At 38.3% G+C, this 17,103-nt stretch overlaps 1 protein-coding gene across 2 annotated transcripts in view; it reads left to right on the forward strand.

Moving 5' to 3' along the window:
• The window catches only part of TEX2 (testis expressed 2), a 49,140-nt gene that overhangs the window by 27,826 nt on the left and 4,211 nt on the right, over nt 1-17,103 (forward strand). For both annotated transcript variants that reach the window (XM_032199492.1, XM_032199493.1), the window contains exons 3-9: nt 3,956-4,156; nt 5,250-5,586; nt 6,617-6,864; nt 7,870-8,019; nt 9,464-9,563; nt 12,540-12,672; nt 15,888-16,010. In XM_032199492.1, coding sequence (XP_032055383.1) covers nt 3,956-4,156; nt 5,250-5,586; nt 6,617-6,864; nt 7,870-8,019; nt 9,464-9,563; nt 12,540-12,672; nt 15,888-16,010 — 1,292 coding nt within the window. The remainder of the gene's footprint in view (nt 1-3,955; nt 4,157-5,249; nt 5,587-6,616; nt 6,865-7,869; nt 8,020-9,463; nt 9,564-12,539; nt 12,673-15,887; nt 16,011-17,103) is intronic.

Genomic DNA, 17,103 nt, shown 5'->3' on the forward strand with positions numbered 1-17,103 from the left:
TGCTCTGACAGATAACTTAGTGCCATTTGAAAGCCAGAATTTCAGTCTCCACTTTCTAACAATGGGGCCAGATCCTGTTAGTGCGTCTGTGTTTTTTACTGTTATCCACGACCTTTGTTATAAAAGCCCTGCCTCCCAATATTTTAACCAGCTGCTTGTTTCAGGTTAGCTACTAAACTGAGCGGGAGGCACTTTCGCCTAGTTTCGGCTGTGAATTCGCAGCAACTGCTGACCTTTACAACTGGAGATCACAGGATCAGTGTAAAGGGCAAGCAGCTGCGGACTAGCATATGACTGTGGTCATTGTCCTCCCTGAATTACTAAATTTCTTATTTTTAACAACTTCACTGGGATGAAAAAAACATCATACAGTCTCTCCTCTACTACACAAGGAAATCCATTGTTGCTTCAGTAGTTTGGGAAAATTTGCCCATTGCTGGTACATTATGATAACATAACTTCTCTGTTTAGAGGCATTGCAAAATGGCTTATTTGGATTGTGGTGCTTTCATTTCAATTTGTTTTTGCAAAGAGAGGGGTGGGTGCATTTCTGTTAAATTATTCTTAAAATATGAGGACTTGGAATGAATTTGGAAGCTTCTTAGATAACCTTAGCAAAATGTTTTTTTTATTCTAAGTGAAAGAATTTACTGTACAAAAATGAAGAATGCTGAAAACGAGAAGGCAGATGGTGTCATCCCGTCTTAACACTGTTAGATGGATGGGACAAATATTGCTGCGTCTGGCCCGTGTTTTCATATTCATTAACAGTGAACATCACTTGTTGAGTTATTAGCATTCCCCTCTAGTCATGCTATGTTTCTGTGTGTTACAAAACAACTTGGAAGTTGAATGGAAAAAGGAAAGAGCCCATCCTTCAAAATTAGGAAACTGTATAGGGAGGGTTTGTAATAATGCGGGATCTCTTTCATACTGACTGTTGACAAGGTGCTGTCTGGAAGAAGAAACCCCCCCGATTTCATGTCCTGTATCTACTTTTTTAGATCCATGCCTCAAATGCGTGAAGCAGTCATCTCCTTGTATAGAAATCACCCTGCAGGTTGCTGTTTAAGGCAGGAACTGCGTTCACTTCGCATTGGTCCTAGGTTTTGAACTCTGTGCCTTAGGCAGCTGGAAGTTGTCATTGAGTCTTGAAGTGGTTCTTCAGAGCTAACAACCAGGGGCGTGCTGTGAGGAGCAGCACTTGGTTGGTTAGGTTCAGTGAGCAGGGGAGGCGGCAGTGGGGAGAACTGTGTGTTTGGCAGATGATAGAGCTGCTCCATTTGCTTGAAGTGGAAGGCGTGGGCGCGTGGCAGGGATCAGAAAAGCAGGTGGGAATTTCCAGGGCTCCCAAATGCCAAAACAGAAGGGAGAATTTACACACTAAGGAGGCAGAGAATCCTCAAGAGTGCTATTTAATTATGTAGTGTCAGGAAATCTTCTGGCAGAAAGGCTGGTACTGGCACTGTAACAGCAGGAAGCTGGATAGGATGGGTGCTGGCGTAGTGGATGACATGCTGGATCAGTTCAGCCCCCTTTCCTACAGGACATTCACTGAACCTGGTTAAGTCACTTACTATAGGATGTGCCTTGCTCCTTTTTATTGCAGATGGGACTTAGGATATCTTAATAGACGTTGGAGAGAGAAAATCAGATGTGACTATAAAGGTCTTGGAGAAGAGCTGTATAGCTACTGGGAAAGCGTAGCAACGTTTGTGCATCTGATGCGTGTGCAAAGGTGTTCATCTTGTCTCAAATCCCAGCTTTTCATCTTTGAAGCTTTGGATTTTGATGGCTTTTCACTTCTTGGTATGGTGCTGTGGTAGTCGAGAACGATGTGTAAATCGGGTGTTGTCTTTGTGCTACATGTCCTCTGCTCAGCTCAAGTGCTGGTGTCGGAGAGCTCAGCTGCTTCCTTCTCATGCAGGATTTTAAAGAAACTTTAGGGTATTTTCCCCTTCCTTTTTGGGTACCATACATGCAGGGAGGTTTCCAACCCTCTTACTGAAAATAACATTATAGCTTAGTACAGTTATAAAAGTGGCTTGTGTGGCTAAACTTCATAATAAGAGCCCCTTCTGTGCATTCCTTCCTCTTTGTGCCATTTGTGTCCTTTTCAGTAGAACTTCATTGCAGGAGGGGGTGGCAAATTTTTAAGGCAACAAACTTTCCTCTGTGCATTTGCCTGGCCGCAGGCCTCCAGATTTTGTTGTCTGAGCTAGAAATAGCTGAGAGATCTGATCTGGGGGGCAGGTGGGAGGATCTCCAGAGGTCTGCCAGCCATATGGATGTTTCAGTTCTGCACAGAGCGGATGGCTCATAGTGGCTCTAGGCAAGTCACTTGATGTCCTTGTGCTACAGTAAGTCCAGCTGGAGTTCCTGGCTGAAAGTTAATTGCTGTCTGCTCAAAGATGTCTTGACTAATAATTTCTAGGAAGGAAATAGGATATGCTCAAACAAACAGCAGCCATGCTGTGCAGAACCTTGATGGTTTATAGAAAATCCTTCCTAATGCGTTGTGTTTCCTATATGGTTGTTGTATATGACCCAGTGTAAGCAAACAATCAGGCACAAAGCTTCTTCAGAGAGCAAGTATTGATATTGCTGTTAATAAAGAGACAGCTTGGAACTGAGCAGAGATGAATGACTTAATCTTTCCTGAACATAAAAAGAATGCTAATTGATCTAGGAGGGTTTTTTTTGGATTTACAGTGAAAATAGAACTAGATGGTGGAGTAAGCAAAACATAGATGCCACTGTTACTATGGCATCTACAACAGGGCATGCTGTCTGCTTTGAGGAATTGTATGGCACTGGAGCAAATGAGCATTACAATAAATTTTGCTTTTTAGTCTGTGGGTGGAAACTTATTGAAGAAGTTAAAATGCGGCAGTAATACCTTGGATGTTTTGCATGTAGCTAGAACTTTGCTGTTGTTTTGAAGCATGCCCGATCGCCCGTTCAGTTCCCCATTCTGCCACCTGCCAGCAGCACCGAGGTGTGGGTGAAGATGCCATTTCACTTCATGCTCTAGAGAACGTCTGTTGAAGTCCACCTCTTTCACTGTCTGTTGGTGTTAACGAACAGTGAGTCTGCAGAATTAAGGTTTGGATGTTTCTACCTAGAAGTCATTATCAAAGTATGTTGTTTGGTGGGTTAAGAGAAGGAAGATTTGTCTTCTGTGAATGAGTATTCCAGCTTGTGTTCTGCCCCAGTTATCTTGTGCTTCCTGTAACCAGATGTTAGGGGTAACATCCCATTTGTGGTTAGAACCCGTACCTACAGCCTGGTTACAGCAGGGTTTGTTCATTGTTTTCTGTGTTTGTTTTTTTTTTTTTTTGGTTTTGGTTTTTACTTCACAGAAATAAATAGAATTGAATCCACATGTATGACTTGTGTGTTGTAACAGTGCAGCTACGCAACACGTTAAATAATGTTGAACAGCGGTGGTGTGTTAAAGCAAACTCCATTGTAGTCCGTGATTGTTGGCGATGAAAAAGTCAGCGTTGTCTATCAGCAGGCTGTTTGCTCTGCCTTGATTGTTGGCGATTAAAATGTCCGTGCTTTGTGTAAGCAGACAGCACAAAACGCTCTGCAGCATGTCCATGCCTTGTGGCTGGCTTGTGGCTTTTCCCGGCAAGCCCGTGTCTGCAGCTCTCACAGCATTTCAGGAAGGTGAAGAGAGAGAGCACTGCTGCTCACGCAGAATGACTAGCCCAGAAAACCAGGTTGTGTGCTCGGGATACAGTCCTCGCCTCCTGCTCTGTCAGTTTGGTGCTACCTCATTTACTGTATTTACTGCTCTGTTGTATTTATTTGTGCAGGAAGTGACATGAGTTTGGCAAAAGCTTGGATAATTACTTACAACTTTTGAACTTTTATGTATGTGCTGTACTTTTTTTTTTTTTTTTTCTCAGCAGCTTAAAAGCCTGTTAATGAGTGTTTTCTTCTCTAGGGATGGATGAATGAAATTTATAATTATGATCCAGAAACATACCATGCTACGTTGACTCACTCAGTCTATGTGCGACTTGAAGGAAGCACCTTAAGACTTTCAAAACCCAATAAAAATATTTCTAGAAGGGCTGTGTACAATGAGCCAAAGCCTGAAGTCACGTATGTCAGCCAGAAAATTTATGAACTTACAGAGAGCAAGGTGAGTGTGCCTTACTTATCTGATTTTAACAGAGGATACTTCAAAACTTCTTTTTTGATTCCTCTGGTTTCTTGTGCTGTCATTGTGTAAACAAAACTGAGCAGGATTTAAAAAAAAAAAAAAAAAAAGCCTGTTTACACAGCAAAGGAAAAGCGTGATTTTCCTCTGTCAGTTCAAAAAAAAGAAGGTTAGGGAATTGTTCCCTATATGTTAGATTACTTCATGACTGTTTTGAAGCTTACACCAAAATGCATAATCTTTGGTTGTCGTTATCCCAAGGCAGTTCAGACACCTGCATTTCTCTTGAAGAGGGAACATAGGTTGTATATGAGTGTAAAAGAGGCGAGTGAGAGGTGACTGGAACAGACATGATTTGCTGTTGGTACCTGCAGTCTAGGGAAGGAGGTCAGGATTTTTGCAATTGGAAGCTTGCATCAAGACTAATGCTGGGACAGTTTTCCTACATGTTAGTTGCTTTCCTCAAATTTGTGAGCAGGTTCCGTGTAAAGTCGATTCCATGGACGTTATATTAAGTAACACATCAATACCTTGTTATTAACATTTTTTTTTATGGCATGCTACTTGAGTAGAGGGCCTTAGCAGTATAGATGTAGGAAGAAACTGTGGGAATTAGAGGGAGAGAATGACCAACAAAACACCAAGGAAAAACTTCCTTCATTCCCTGCCGCCCTCCCAACTGGTTGTGGAAGTGCCAAGTGCCTTGAATGTGTTCTCCAAGTTTTTTTTCCAGTTCTTGTTACTTAGTGCTCACAGAAATAAGGTTCTTGTTTTTCAAAATTTTCTGTGTAACTGTGAGAATAAAATCTTTTAAATGAAAAATGAGTTTCTAAATCCACAAGACGGTGGAAGTCTAAGCTGCTTGAGTGGTCCTTGTTTTTAATTCTAACACCATGGCTCCCCAAAGACCTGTTGAATTGGACAACAAGCGTATATAGGCTAAGAGCCAATTAAACTGAGCAGATCTAGTGTGAGACTGGTATCTTTCACATTCCCATGTTATACGCGTGACTACAGAAACATAGAAGATACAACTGAAAAATAAGTGAATTTAACTCTCTCATTTGTCCTTCAGATTTCCCTGGTTCCCAAGAGTCTGGCACGAAAACGAATTTGGAATAAAAAGTACCCTATTTGCATTGAACTTGCTAGACAGGATGACTTCATGGCTAAAGCCCAGTCTGATAAAGAGAATGCAGAGGAAAAGTTATCTGCTGAGAAAGTGGACTTGAACAATGAGGAATCCAAGAAACCTCATGATGGAGCAAAGTGCACTAGCCAAAAGGATCAAGTGCTTTATCTCTTTGGAAGGACTGGTAGGGAGAAGGAGGAATGGTTCCATAGGTTCCTTCTAGCATCCAAGCTGAAGTCTGAAGCAAAGAAACCATCCAGTCTGTGTGGGAACAAGCCAGGTATTCATAACCTTTTTTCCTAGTAAAATTGTCTATTAAAAGAAACAAACCAAAGTTGTTTTCACAGTGGTAGTTGCATCTACTGTGGGGCTATAGTGATCTTAACAGACAAGTATTACCAAAGACACTCTCAAGCTTCTTATCTTGGCCTTTGATTATTCTCTTGCCTGTATGCCCTCAACTGTTTTTACCATCTAGTGCTGAAACTGATGTCAACATTTGCAGTGTTAGTATTAGACTCAGTTCTCTTATTACCCATTCTTCCTTCTCCATCCGTCCTTCTACTCCAGTCTCCCGAAAAGAATAAAACGCTTTCTCATGGGTTAATGTCACAGTAAAACATGTTTTTGTGTTTAAATACAAAGACCCATCCTAATACATATCTGAACCAACAAACATATCAGATATTCCATCATATTGATGAAATATTTGAGATACTAATTTTAAGCCATCCTCTGCTATGATTTAAAATCTGAATGACTCATGCTTTTCTTTCTCTATCTTTTCTCTGAGAAGCTTTTTAAAGGTTAACATAATTATTTCTGGTCCATAGCTTCTTGAAATGCAAATGCAAAATTAATGGATAATTAGAATTCTAATAGTTACATGCTTTTGACAGTCTTTTTAATTGTAACAGTCTATAATTAAACTTACATTAGTTATAGGTGTGTTTTAATCACCTGACTTTTATTTTAGGCATTCTGTAGCAGAGCTGTTGGGAATTCTGCCATATGTTGTATGTGTGTGTGTCCATATTTAAACGTGGTATTGATCAGCTGATTTTCCAGTCATACGTCCTCCTGAGTACTGAGTCTTGCCAAATATTGACTAACTTGGGTTTAAGACCAGCTAAATACAGTTGTGGAATTTACTTTTACCCTTCAATATGAGAAAGCACTACTTGGGTCTTTTCTCAGAATAAATTATATCTGCAAGCTAATTTTCTTCCTGTAAGTGTTTGATCATGCACTCTACTATTCGACTGTCAGATTATTTTTCTGTTTAATGAGTATTATTCTTTTTGTTTTAGGGATCTTGCCAACACACAGTAGAACAGATAGCCAGTCTGGAGTTCTTACACACAGTCGTAGCAGCAGCAAGGGCAGTGCGGAAGAAATTGCATCCCAGCCTAAGCACAAGGAACTGGCTGGCAATGTGCGACAGAAAATGCTTCTGGACTACAATATTTACATGGCGAAGTGTGTTCCACAAGAAAAGAAAAGCCCATCAGGTAGTCCAGTCCTCAGTGCAGACAGCAGCCCTACAGCTGTGAAAAAGGTAATACCCCACCCCCGACACCCCGCAAAAAAAAAAAAAAAAAATCAATTCCCAGTAATATTAAAATTTATTTTTTCTGTGTATGTTCTAGAGTAGATTGAAGCAAAAACATTTTTGAGGTCCTGGCTTGCTGAAATAATCTAAGTAGAATTTTTAGTACTTGATAGCAAAAATGACTTGTTTTCTGCTTTTTGTTGGGAGCTAAAGGCCTTCTAAGATTCCCAAAACATCTGAGCACCCAATTGGAATAGTATTGTTGTGACACAAGTATAAGTTAGGTCCTGTTTGTGGCAGTTTTTCAGTGTAGGAAAACAAAGTCCAATCTTACTTTCTTAAATCCAGTTCTGAGAAATCACAAATAGAAGATAAAACAAACACAGTACAGGCAAACACATTCTTCCTTCCAATGTTTGCATATCGGATTCAGGAAACCATATTGTTCCTCTGATGCATAAAAGGTTGTTATGTATACGCCCCAGATTATTTCAGCTGCTTTTGCCTTCCTGTCTGTAGTCAGAGATGCAACATCTGAACATGTAATATCTTCAAGTATTTTGAGATGGTTCTCCAGTAAACCAAGACATAATTGTCTTGGGCTGTAAACAAAACCTCTTGTGCCTCTTTACCTTCCTGAATAGCGTAGCTGTTCTAAAGTTTGTTGGGAAGGGAGAGTGTCTCTGCAACAGACACATTTGTAGTCTGTCCACTCTGAGCTTATCTGCTTTTTCTGCCAGAGGTTAATATGTACAGCTTTCTCATTTCATTGCCAGAGGCGATTCCATAGCTATGTAGTCTCATTTGCTCTGTTGCATGTCAGGATGATGACAAGCACACTTGTATCAGGCCAGCTGACATGGCTGTGAAGCTGCTGTTTGCGCTGGATGTTTTTAGTGTTCTTAGCTGATGTAGGCTATAACACAACTTCCTGTAAAGGAAGGTGTAAATGAGGCCTTTTCTGAATTTAGAATAGTTTCCACATCTGAATAACCTGCTCTGTGTTTTCAGTTGCCAGATGCACATGTGGAAGACGAGGAAGAAGAACAGGAGGCCTGGGTGAATGCTTTGCTTGGAAGAATATTTTGGGATTTTTTAGGAGAAAAATATTGGTCTGATCTGGTGTCAAAGAAGATCCAAATGAAACTTAGCAAAATAAAGGTAACTAATTTGGAGACTCGCACTTCTCATTCTTAATGGAAGAAAACAAGCACATAGTCTTTGAGATCAAAAACAGCAGAAGAATTTTATTTAGACACCAAAGCTCTGTAAAAGACAAGTGGGGGTAAATAAATGTGATGCAGACTTCCAGTTCAGTTTCACAATCCATCTCATAGTAGCAGCTTGACAAGTTACCTTTATCACTTCAGTTTCAGATGAACTACATTAATTATTTGTGTTTGTAATTTTCTATGTTAAAAAGTAGAAATATTATTATATTTACTTTAAGGATAAGTATAGCTACTTAAAAGTTATTCAACTTTACTGACTCAGGTCTCTATAGCTAGGGTTGCAGGACTTCTGTGTTTTTTCTTCCACTTGAATTGTTAAGAGAAGCTATATGAGGACTCTGAACTTTAAATGAAATCTGCCACAGGAAACAGTAGATTGCCTTAAAGAGAGGAGATCAGGGAACTAGTTACACTGTTTTCCTATTAAATTCAGGTGTTCACTGCTTGCAGGAAAGGTTGGTGTGAGTAGCAGTCAAGCCCTCTCTGAGGTGATAGGATATAATTGTACAATGACTGTAGAAGCTCAAAAGGTGAAGCAGATGCCTCCCTTTCAAAAGGGGGGGAGTTTGCCTGTTTCTAAAGGCAAAGGAAGGTGTAGTCTTGTTGACAAAAGCTCTGAAATTTAGCTGCCAGCACCAGCTGTGAGGTAGTGTTGCTTGTTCTTTGGAAAATAAACAGTAACCTAATTCTGCCCTGGCTGTTTTCACAATTGTGACAGCAGGTTATTCAAACGTGTCATTGGGAACAGCTGAGTGTAACACTGGGAGTGGGGGATGGATCTATTTTTGATAGGTTAAGGCACTATTTGTTCACAGGAGACAGAAATCCTATCAATTAGAAGTACTTAAAAGTAAATAGATACCCAAATCACTGTGATACTCTGCCTCTATTATAATGCTAAAATTATGGTACATATTTCAAGGCTAATGTCTTATGAAATAATTTGCTATAGATAAAAATAGCTAAGACATTGATGTACCTGCAACTATAAAATATCTGACTAAACTTAAAATCCAAAGTAGTCTTTGATTTTTATTCACAGTAAAATAGGATTTATATTTTGTTCTTGAGCTGTTTACATGATTTGACTAGAAGGCATGCTGGAAGCTTAAGGTCAACAACTGAACCTAAATATAGTTTTAAAAACACTCTCTAAGTTCAGATGCTAAATCTCCCCCTAAAATACTATTTTAAAACTGAAAAATATGAAATCTTAGAATTTAAGGAAATACTTGTAATCATATTTGTTTTTTCACTGGTGGCTTTTCTGCTCAATCCATTCCTTAAAATTAACAATATTTCTGTCTGTTCTTAGGAAATGATGATCTATAGTTCCATAACATGGATCTGATTTTTACATTCTGTTTGTTTAGCTGCCATACTTCATGAATGAGCTAACACTAACTGAGCTTGACATGGGGATAGCAGTGCCGAAGATCCTTCAAGCCTTCAAACCATCTATTGATTACAGAGGTAAAATATTGTTTCCTCTTCTGTTTTTGCTAGGTTTGTGTCTTCATATCTGTGGAGAACAGAATTTTAATCTGTTGCTCTTGCAGGTGTTTCAGTTTAAGGAAGGTACGCTTAATATGAACTTGTTCTGAAGGAATAACTTAGTGATCTGTCTCCAACAACAGTAGCATCGGGCTTGGTATAAACACAATTCTATAGGTAGGGAAATTCAGGAAATCTGAGTATATCTTTTCATCGGAGAATATTACAGAAAAAAAATAAAATTAGCATCCAACAGAGGTGTATATGCCACTCTATCGTGGACTACAGAAAACAGTGCACATCTCATCAGGAGAGAATTGATTCTGTACTGCAGCAACAAACAGATTTGGCTCTCCAAGAGAAGTTGCCCTGCTTTGAAATCAGGGATTCAGAAAATACAATTGTAATAAATCAGGAAACAAAAAATGCAGCATTGCTTTGAAAAAGAAACTTCATAATATGGCATCTTTTTTATATCCTCATTGTTTAATAATTGTTTAATATGATTTCTTTTAGAGTTGAAGGACTTTCATGCTGCTGGTTTATAAGTTGGAACTTTTCTTCTCCTTTGTTTTTTTTTTTTTTTCTGGCTTACATTTGGTCACAGGAGTGTATTTGAGGACACTCTTGCCACTTTAGTACTTTCACAAAAAGAAAAACTTCAGTTAATTTTATTTACCTTCAGAAGTATTTGTTCTACATGCTGAGGAGAGTTGGATACCATCTAAGACATGTAACGGAATATTTTTTCCACTTGGAATTATTTTTGAGTTTATTAAGGATTTCTTAACTTGTCTGCTCGCAATCCATTCACTTCTTTACTTACCATATTGTTACACTGGACTGGAGAAGTGCAGGGGAATTATTTGACTTGAGGTAGAGCAATTTCTAATTGGTCTAAAGGGAAATATTCCCTTGGAGGACCTGTTGTCATACAGCTATGCATTACGTATTAGACAAACAACTAATTTTAAATTGCTCTTCCAATTTTTAGATGAAGACATCAAGACCAAAGCGTTTTGCTTGGGTTAATTTGTTGGTTTTTTTTGTTTTTTTTTTTTTTTAATTCTTTTAGACTGTTATCTGAGTGAAACAGATTTAAACGTTTTTTGAATTCCTTTCTCACTATTCTAATATTTTTGGTTCTGACCAAGGACTGTCATTCTCAGTCACGAGATGAGGTTTAGGAGACTTCTTAATGTTTTGCTTCAATTAATTACTGACAGCAGCAGTGAGAACAATTAACTCCTTCAGTTTCTTGTTCAGTTGAGCCATGACAAGCAAACATTTTGTAAATCCTTGCTTATAGAATGTAGAATTTGTAATCCTTTGTAATTTTTCATATTATCGAACGACATGAGCTCTTAATATCTGAAGTTTTTAAGAGCTTGCAAAGATTAATTATGAAAGGAAATAACTTGTTTGCTTTTGTACTTAAAAAGCACGTATATAAATAAAGGGATGACAGTTTGAAATTCATTTTCATAAGAATAAATTTATTTGTGAGTAAGTTGACATATGAATTAATCACACCTGCAAGAAAAACTTAATAAAACTGTAAGCTGGTAGTCAGATTGAACACTTAAGATGTTTTTTTGGAACCTCTTTGATACAATCAGTCATTTGTTGTCCCCTTTTGTAAGACTTTAGATCTCAGACAGTTACTAGGTGTGATATCTAAAAGGTCTCTCTAGCTGTTCTATTTATGATGATCTCACTCCTACTTCGTTATTGTAAAGAGGAAAAGTCTATGTAGACTTTTTGAACTGTTTGATTTTGTGTTTTCTTCTAGTACAGAATTAGAAGACTGATGGAAAAGAGTAACTTGAGTTAATAAAGCAGCATCTTTCCTTCAGTACTGTTTCCAGTACATAAGCTCGTTGTGTATTAATAACCTGGTCTTTGGGAGCTGTGTGTACTTCTGTTGATAGAAACAGGTGGAATCAGGGACAGGGCCATTCTTTTGATACACGTTTGCAGAAAAGAAAACAGTTGTAATTTTACTGAGAAGGGGTGTCTCTCCTAGATCAGTCAAAACCAGACAGTAGTTGCCATGAATTGCATCCAAAAAAAGTAAGATGTATTAGTGGTCGTGTACCAGATACTGGTAGGGTGTATTGTGTGCAGCTGCAACGTCTGGAAAAGGAAGATGCATAATCTATGCTTAGTGGCATCTGATTTCTAATCTCTGGATTGCAAATACCCTACAGCTTTTTTACTCAGTAAGACTGTGGGTGTCACTTAAGAGGCAGGATGTAATCTTGCAAGTATTCCTAAGACAATTTTTTTGGTGATTTTGATAAGTGAATAGTCTGCCCAGACAATAGGATTGAACTTAATACTATGCATCTAGAATTGTTCTTGGTAATGACTTGTGAGTCATAAGGAGAATGCCTGTAGTTGAGTTGATTAATGAACATTTTCGTACTTCTTTGATAAGCCATTGTTAGGAGCAAAAACGGCCTGCATGTTGTGATGTGTAAGAAGAGACATTATTCTGGGATTTCAAGGTTTGTTCATTAGGGTGGTATACTATGGAGGAGTGTCCCCATTACAGTTTGGCTTGCAGCAGTACTGTAAATAGTTTTTGAAGTGGATCCCTGATTGTATTCTATTTTCTTTATCTTGATTCAGATCTCTTAAGCAGTTTAGGTGTGAGCAAATCACACTCCTTTTTTAGATCATGAGCTGTACTAGACTGATCTGTCTTTCAACCTGCCTTTGCATATCCCAAGAATTGTTTTATAAGCTTAATAAGAACAGAAAACTTGCTTTGCTAAGCTTTTAAACTTTTTATGAATTAATAATATATCAGTTGGCAAAAAACATTTCCTTTTCCTCTTTGGAAATAGTGTGATGAATAGATGTTAATTAAAAAAAAAAGTTTTGGCTGGCTTTAAAATTATGATGACTGTTACTGAAATGGCTTTTTTTTTTTTTTTTTTTTAATTTTAGGACTTTGGATTGATTTGGAGATGTCCTACAATGGATCTTTCCTAATGACCTTAGAGACCAAGATGAACTTGACCAAACTTGGTAAAGAGCCTCTTGGTGAAGCACTGAAAGTTGGAGAGATTGGCAAAGAAGGGTAAGATTGCAGTGGTAGAGTCAGGCCTGACCTTCATAGTGGAAAAAGTGGAAATTTCCTGGTGTATATGCAGCTCTGGCTTTGCAGTGGATTGAAAGGAGTTGGGGAGAGGTGTGTACGTGTGAGTGTGGAACTTGGCCTCTCTGTGTAGCTTTAATGGTTGATTACACCATTGAAAACTGTCTTAATAAAAGGCTTCTGTAGTAGAACTGTATTTTTATATGATCTTAAAATGTTGTGTGACTTAGAAATATAGCTTTGCCTTATGCTTGATTTGGGGTCCTAGCAGTAAGGCAGGATATTGGAGATATTAACATGCAAATACTACTACAGCATGTTACAGCTACTATAGTAAACCATGTAATAGTAAACACTTGTGGAGGGGAAATAGGCTATATATGTTACGCAAGGATAATGTATGTTTCAATACCTTTACTTCATCATGGGAAACAATCACACCCATTCTTTACTCTCCAATTTTCCTCATATTCTGCTTATTTACCAGTTATGATTTTTCAAAAAATTCCTTTAATCTTACCCACCAAAACATTGGAGGTAGGGAAAAAATGTCTATACAGGTGGAATTATTGTTTCCTTGTTTTTCCCATCCCTACAGAATTTTCTGTGTGTATTTTCATATCTGTCCATAATTAGTGGACACATTGTTTTCTTATGTAAAAACATGATTTCTGAGTGAGCAATAGGCCCACAGCAAAGCAAATGTAAATGCTGGTAGCTAAGCAACCAATTACTTTAAGGTGGAACTGTTAACTAACACTGTGTTGCTCCCTGCACAGGTTTCATGCTTGCTCTTATGTTTCATGTGCTCAGGGCTAGGTATCATGTCAGCTTTACCAGCAGAGCAGTCTAATATATTCTAGTTCAAATGAGATTTTTTTTTGTTTTTATTTTTTTCCTTAACTACAGTGGATATTATTTAAAAAGACAAACAAGAAAAAAAAAAAAAACAACACAACTTGAAGACTGAGAAATATAGAAAAGTTTGAGTTTCATCTATGCTTTCTATTGCTTTAATTCTTTTCACTGGCTTTTTAATTATCGGTTGACAATTGCTATGACAAATCAAAACTGTTTTGGATAGGCTTGCATCCACAGTCATATTGCCTGTAAGTCATATGTGTTGGTTGCTTGTGCTCCTTTCTGTCATTCAAGAGCCTAGATCAAACTGCCTCTCTGTGCAGTAACCAAAACCTAATGTAAGAAAGGTATCTCTTCCTCCAGAAAGAGATGGGTTGAAGACAGCACCAAGTTTTAACTGTCCTTGTATATTGTCAGTAGAAGTGGAGACAAATCATTCACTATTGCAGTCCATTCTATTGTTGCTGCTGCATTACTGTTTAAAATAGAAATGGAGTGTGCTGTAATACAGTTTGATAATTCTGTCATGCATGCACACTCAGGAAAATGCTACTCTCACAAAGAAACACAAAGGAGAAGAATACTTAATTGTTAGTCTTATGAAACGAATACAGTAGCAGGTTCTAACATACCCAAGATTAGACAAATGCAGGCAGGCTTAGCAGAGTTACTGAAGTTTCATACTGTGAGTGCTTTTTGCTTTAGAGTACCATGTAAAAACAGACAAATGGTAATTCATAAAATATTGTGCAATCTGCTCAGGAACAATACTGTAGCTCCAAAGTAGTTTTCTGCCAATATTTATCTTGTATAAATGGTCCATTGTATGGATAGATCCCCTGAAATCTTACTAAAGCTTGTTGCTTTGTTTAGTAAGTGATCTTGTAGTCTTAACCAGTAGGAACTTGCTTGTTGTGGTGTGGCTTGAGAGGGTCCTATTACCCAGGCACATAAATCACCTTTTTGTAGGACGGTGGTGTCTTTTGAGCTTGAAAATCTATTGGGCATGCTTTGACCTGGGTGGTGTGACGTGCACAGGAAAGTGAAGTGAGGACACACCCAGGTAGAAAATCATAGTTTGACCTAAAAATGTGAGCTTTTCTGTGTCTGAGAAATAGCTCCAGCATTGCTATATGGGCCAGTGACATGATCCCCCCTTCTTTTTCCCTCCCAAGTCCTCAGGGAGGTGGTTCAATTTGCTGTGCAGTTCCTCTTCTGCATGTACAAATGCATCTCTGGGCAAGAAGAGGTTTATGATTTTGTTTCAGTAACCTAGGTAGCAAATGCTTTGGTCTAGAGAGGTCGTAGGATTACTGGTCTTGTTCTGAAGTAGGCAGTTAGGAAAGAGTGCCATACAGTACTAGTGACTTGTCCTTTTACATTAGGACTTTGTGCAGCAACAAAGGGCTTGCAGCAACAAAGGGCTTGTACCATGTACAGAATAGCAGTCTTAGTTCATGCATGCCTTGTGTAAGGTTATTAGACATTTCAAATAAGTCTGCAAGAGCACGCACACACAAATAAGAGAGAGAACAGCTATAAACTGCATTTTAAACAAGTTGTAAAATATTTGAGTATAGTCCAGAGAGCAAAAAACACGTGCTTTTGAAGCTTGTGTTGTGCAGCTATTTCACACTCTTGCATTAGGTAGAGACCCGTTAATACTGAAGTGTATTCACTGTATCCTTCCTGAATTTTAATCCGTTTAAAAGATTTGAATTTGTTTTGGTGATTGTGTGCAGAAATTCTCCCGTAGTTGAAGTCTGGGAATTAGTTACTACTGTGTGATATTTTGTACCCTAACAGCAGAACTCGTACTGTAATAGCAGAATCCCTCTCCCTCCCGCCCCACACTCTTCACTTTATTGCATTGTTTGCCTCTTTCCATTTTAGACACTTTTTTTTCCCCCTTAAAAAAAAAAAACAAACAAACAAACAAAAAACACACTTAAATCCTATAAATATCATTCCCTCTGTCAGAGGAGGTTAAAACTTCACAACCTTGAAGGTCAGTTGCTTAATAGATACAATGGGGAAAGAAATACTTCTAGGAAAGACACCAAAGGAAGATTATAGTCCAGATTTGTGCAGGAGAAAAGGATTTCTGGAAAACATGTAAGAAATGAAACTTCCCAGGGTCACGTTAGATGCTTCCTATTTAAAATAAATAAATAAATAATGTTAGGCCAGACTCTGGCTGTAGAGTCATAGTTTAAAAAAAAACAGATGACATCTCAGAATCTCAAATAGAAATACATGTAATGGCAGTCAGAGCTGTGTGTGATGAATAGTTATTTAAGAATATTAGATTTGACCTGGAAATTGCATTCTTTCAGTTTCAGGCCAAGGGCTTACTGTCTTGCAGACAGTGATGAGGAATCCTCCAGTGCTGGGTCTTCAGAAGAGGACGATGCTCCTGAATTGGCAGGAGAGAAGCAAGTGACTCCAGGAGCAGAAGGGTGAGCTGCCTACATCATAGTGTTTCTTGTTAATCCCATCCCCACTCCCCTTGCCTCCATTTCCAGACTTAATACTGTAACTTATGTCTTGGTCCAGTCCCATAATATTCGTCATGACAGGATGTCAGAGTGTGAGTATATCCAAGTAATGAAACAAACAAACAAAACTCAGACATTTCTAGAGCAAAGAACAGCAATCAAGCCGTGTGCTGCAAAAGAAAAGAAAGCTACTCTTGCTGTGTGGTTTGCCTTGCTGGGAGCATTGTTCACAGTTCAGCACTTCTGCAGCATAAACTGTATGCTACTCCATTTGACACCTCCTGATTGCTTTGCTATTAGATTACAGAGAGAGACAACTCTTGGTCCAGAGCACCTACGGAGAAATTCCCCCGGCCTGTCTTGCTTGGTAGCAGAACCAAAAATAGAATTTTGTTTATGAACTTGAAAGACTGTTGGTGTACAGTATTATACCCATACTGATCCTGCTGATCCCTTGTTTCCAGTGTGTTCTCTTCCTTAAGATGGTATCAAACAACTGTTATTCAAGCCTGGCTTTCTTGCTATTTTTTTTTCCTTGAAGGGCTTTGGGTATCTGGGCTGTGCAATACTGCCCTCTGATGCTGCACAAGAATTCTAAAGAAAACTTCCTAAAATCAGTTTTGCCATGTTAGGTGTTGCTTTGGTTACTGTTCTGATTTTTTTTCCACTTTTTTACATTTGATTTAGATAATGCCATGAAGTGAGAAATCTGCAGTATGCCTGAAATGGTCCTGGACAATCACAGTGTTTCCTATGTCTGAATGCATCTCAGTGATCTTTATAGTGAATATAACAAGAGCTTCAGTGCTGTATTTAAAATGTTGCAGGGAGTTTTCTTGGAGTTTCACTCCTAAAACCTTTTGAAAACTATGTGATGAATTTCAGTGATGCATTTCATATCTTTAAAAATGTATAGATCACATTAAAAAAAAATAATTAAATAAGTTCCTTACACCTTCACAAAATCTGTATTGCTATCACTATAGAATCTGAGGAGAGTAACTACTTTCTAGTTAACTTGAATGTAAATGTAAAATCTGAAATCTGAGTTCAC

Source organism: Aythya fuligula, chromosome 18 (assembly GCF_009819795.1).
Source record: "Aythya fuligula isolate bAytFul2 chromosome 18, bAytFul2.pri, whole genome shotgun sequence".
NCBI classification, from domain to species: domain Eukaryota; kingdom Metazoa; phylum Chordata; class Aves; order Anseriformes; family Anatidae; genus Aythya; species Aythya fuligula.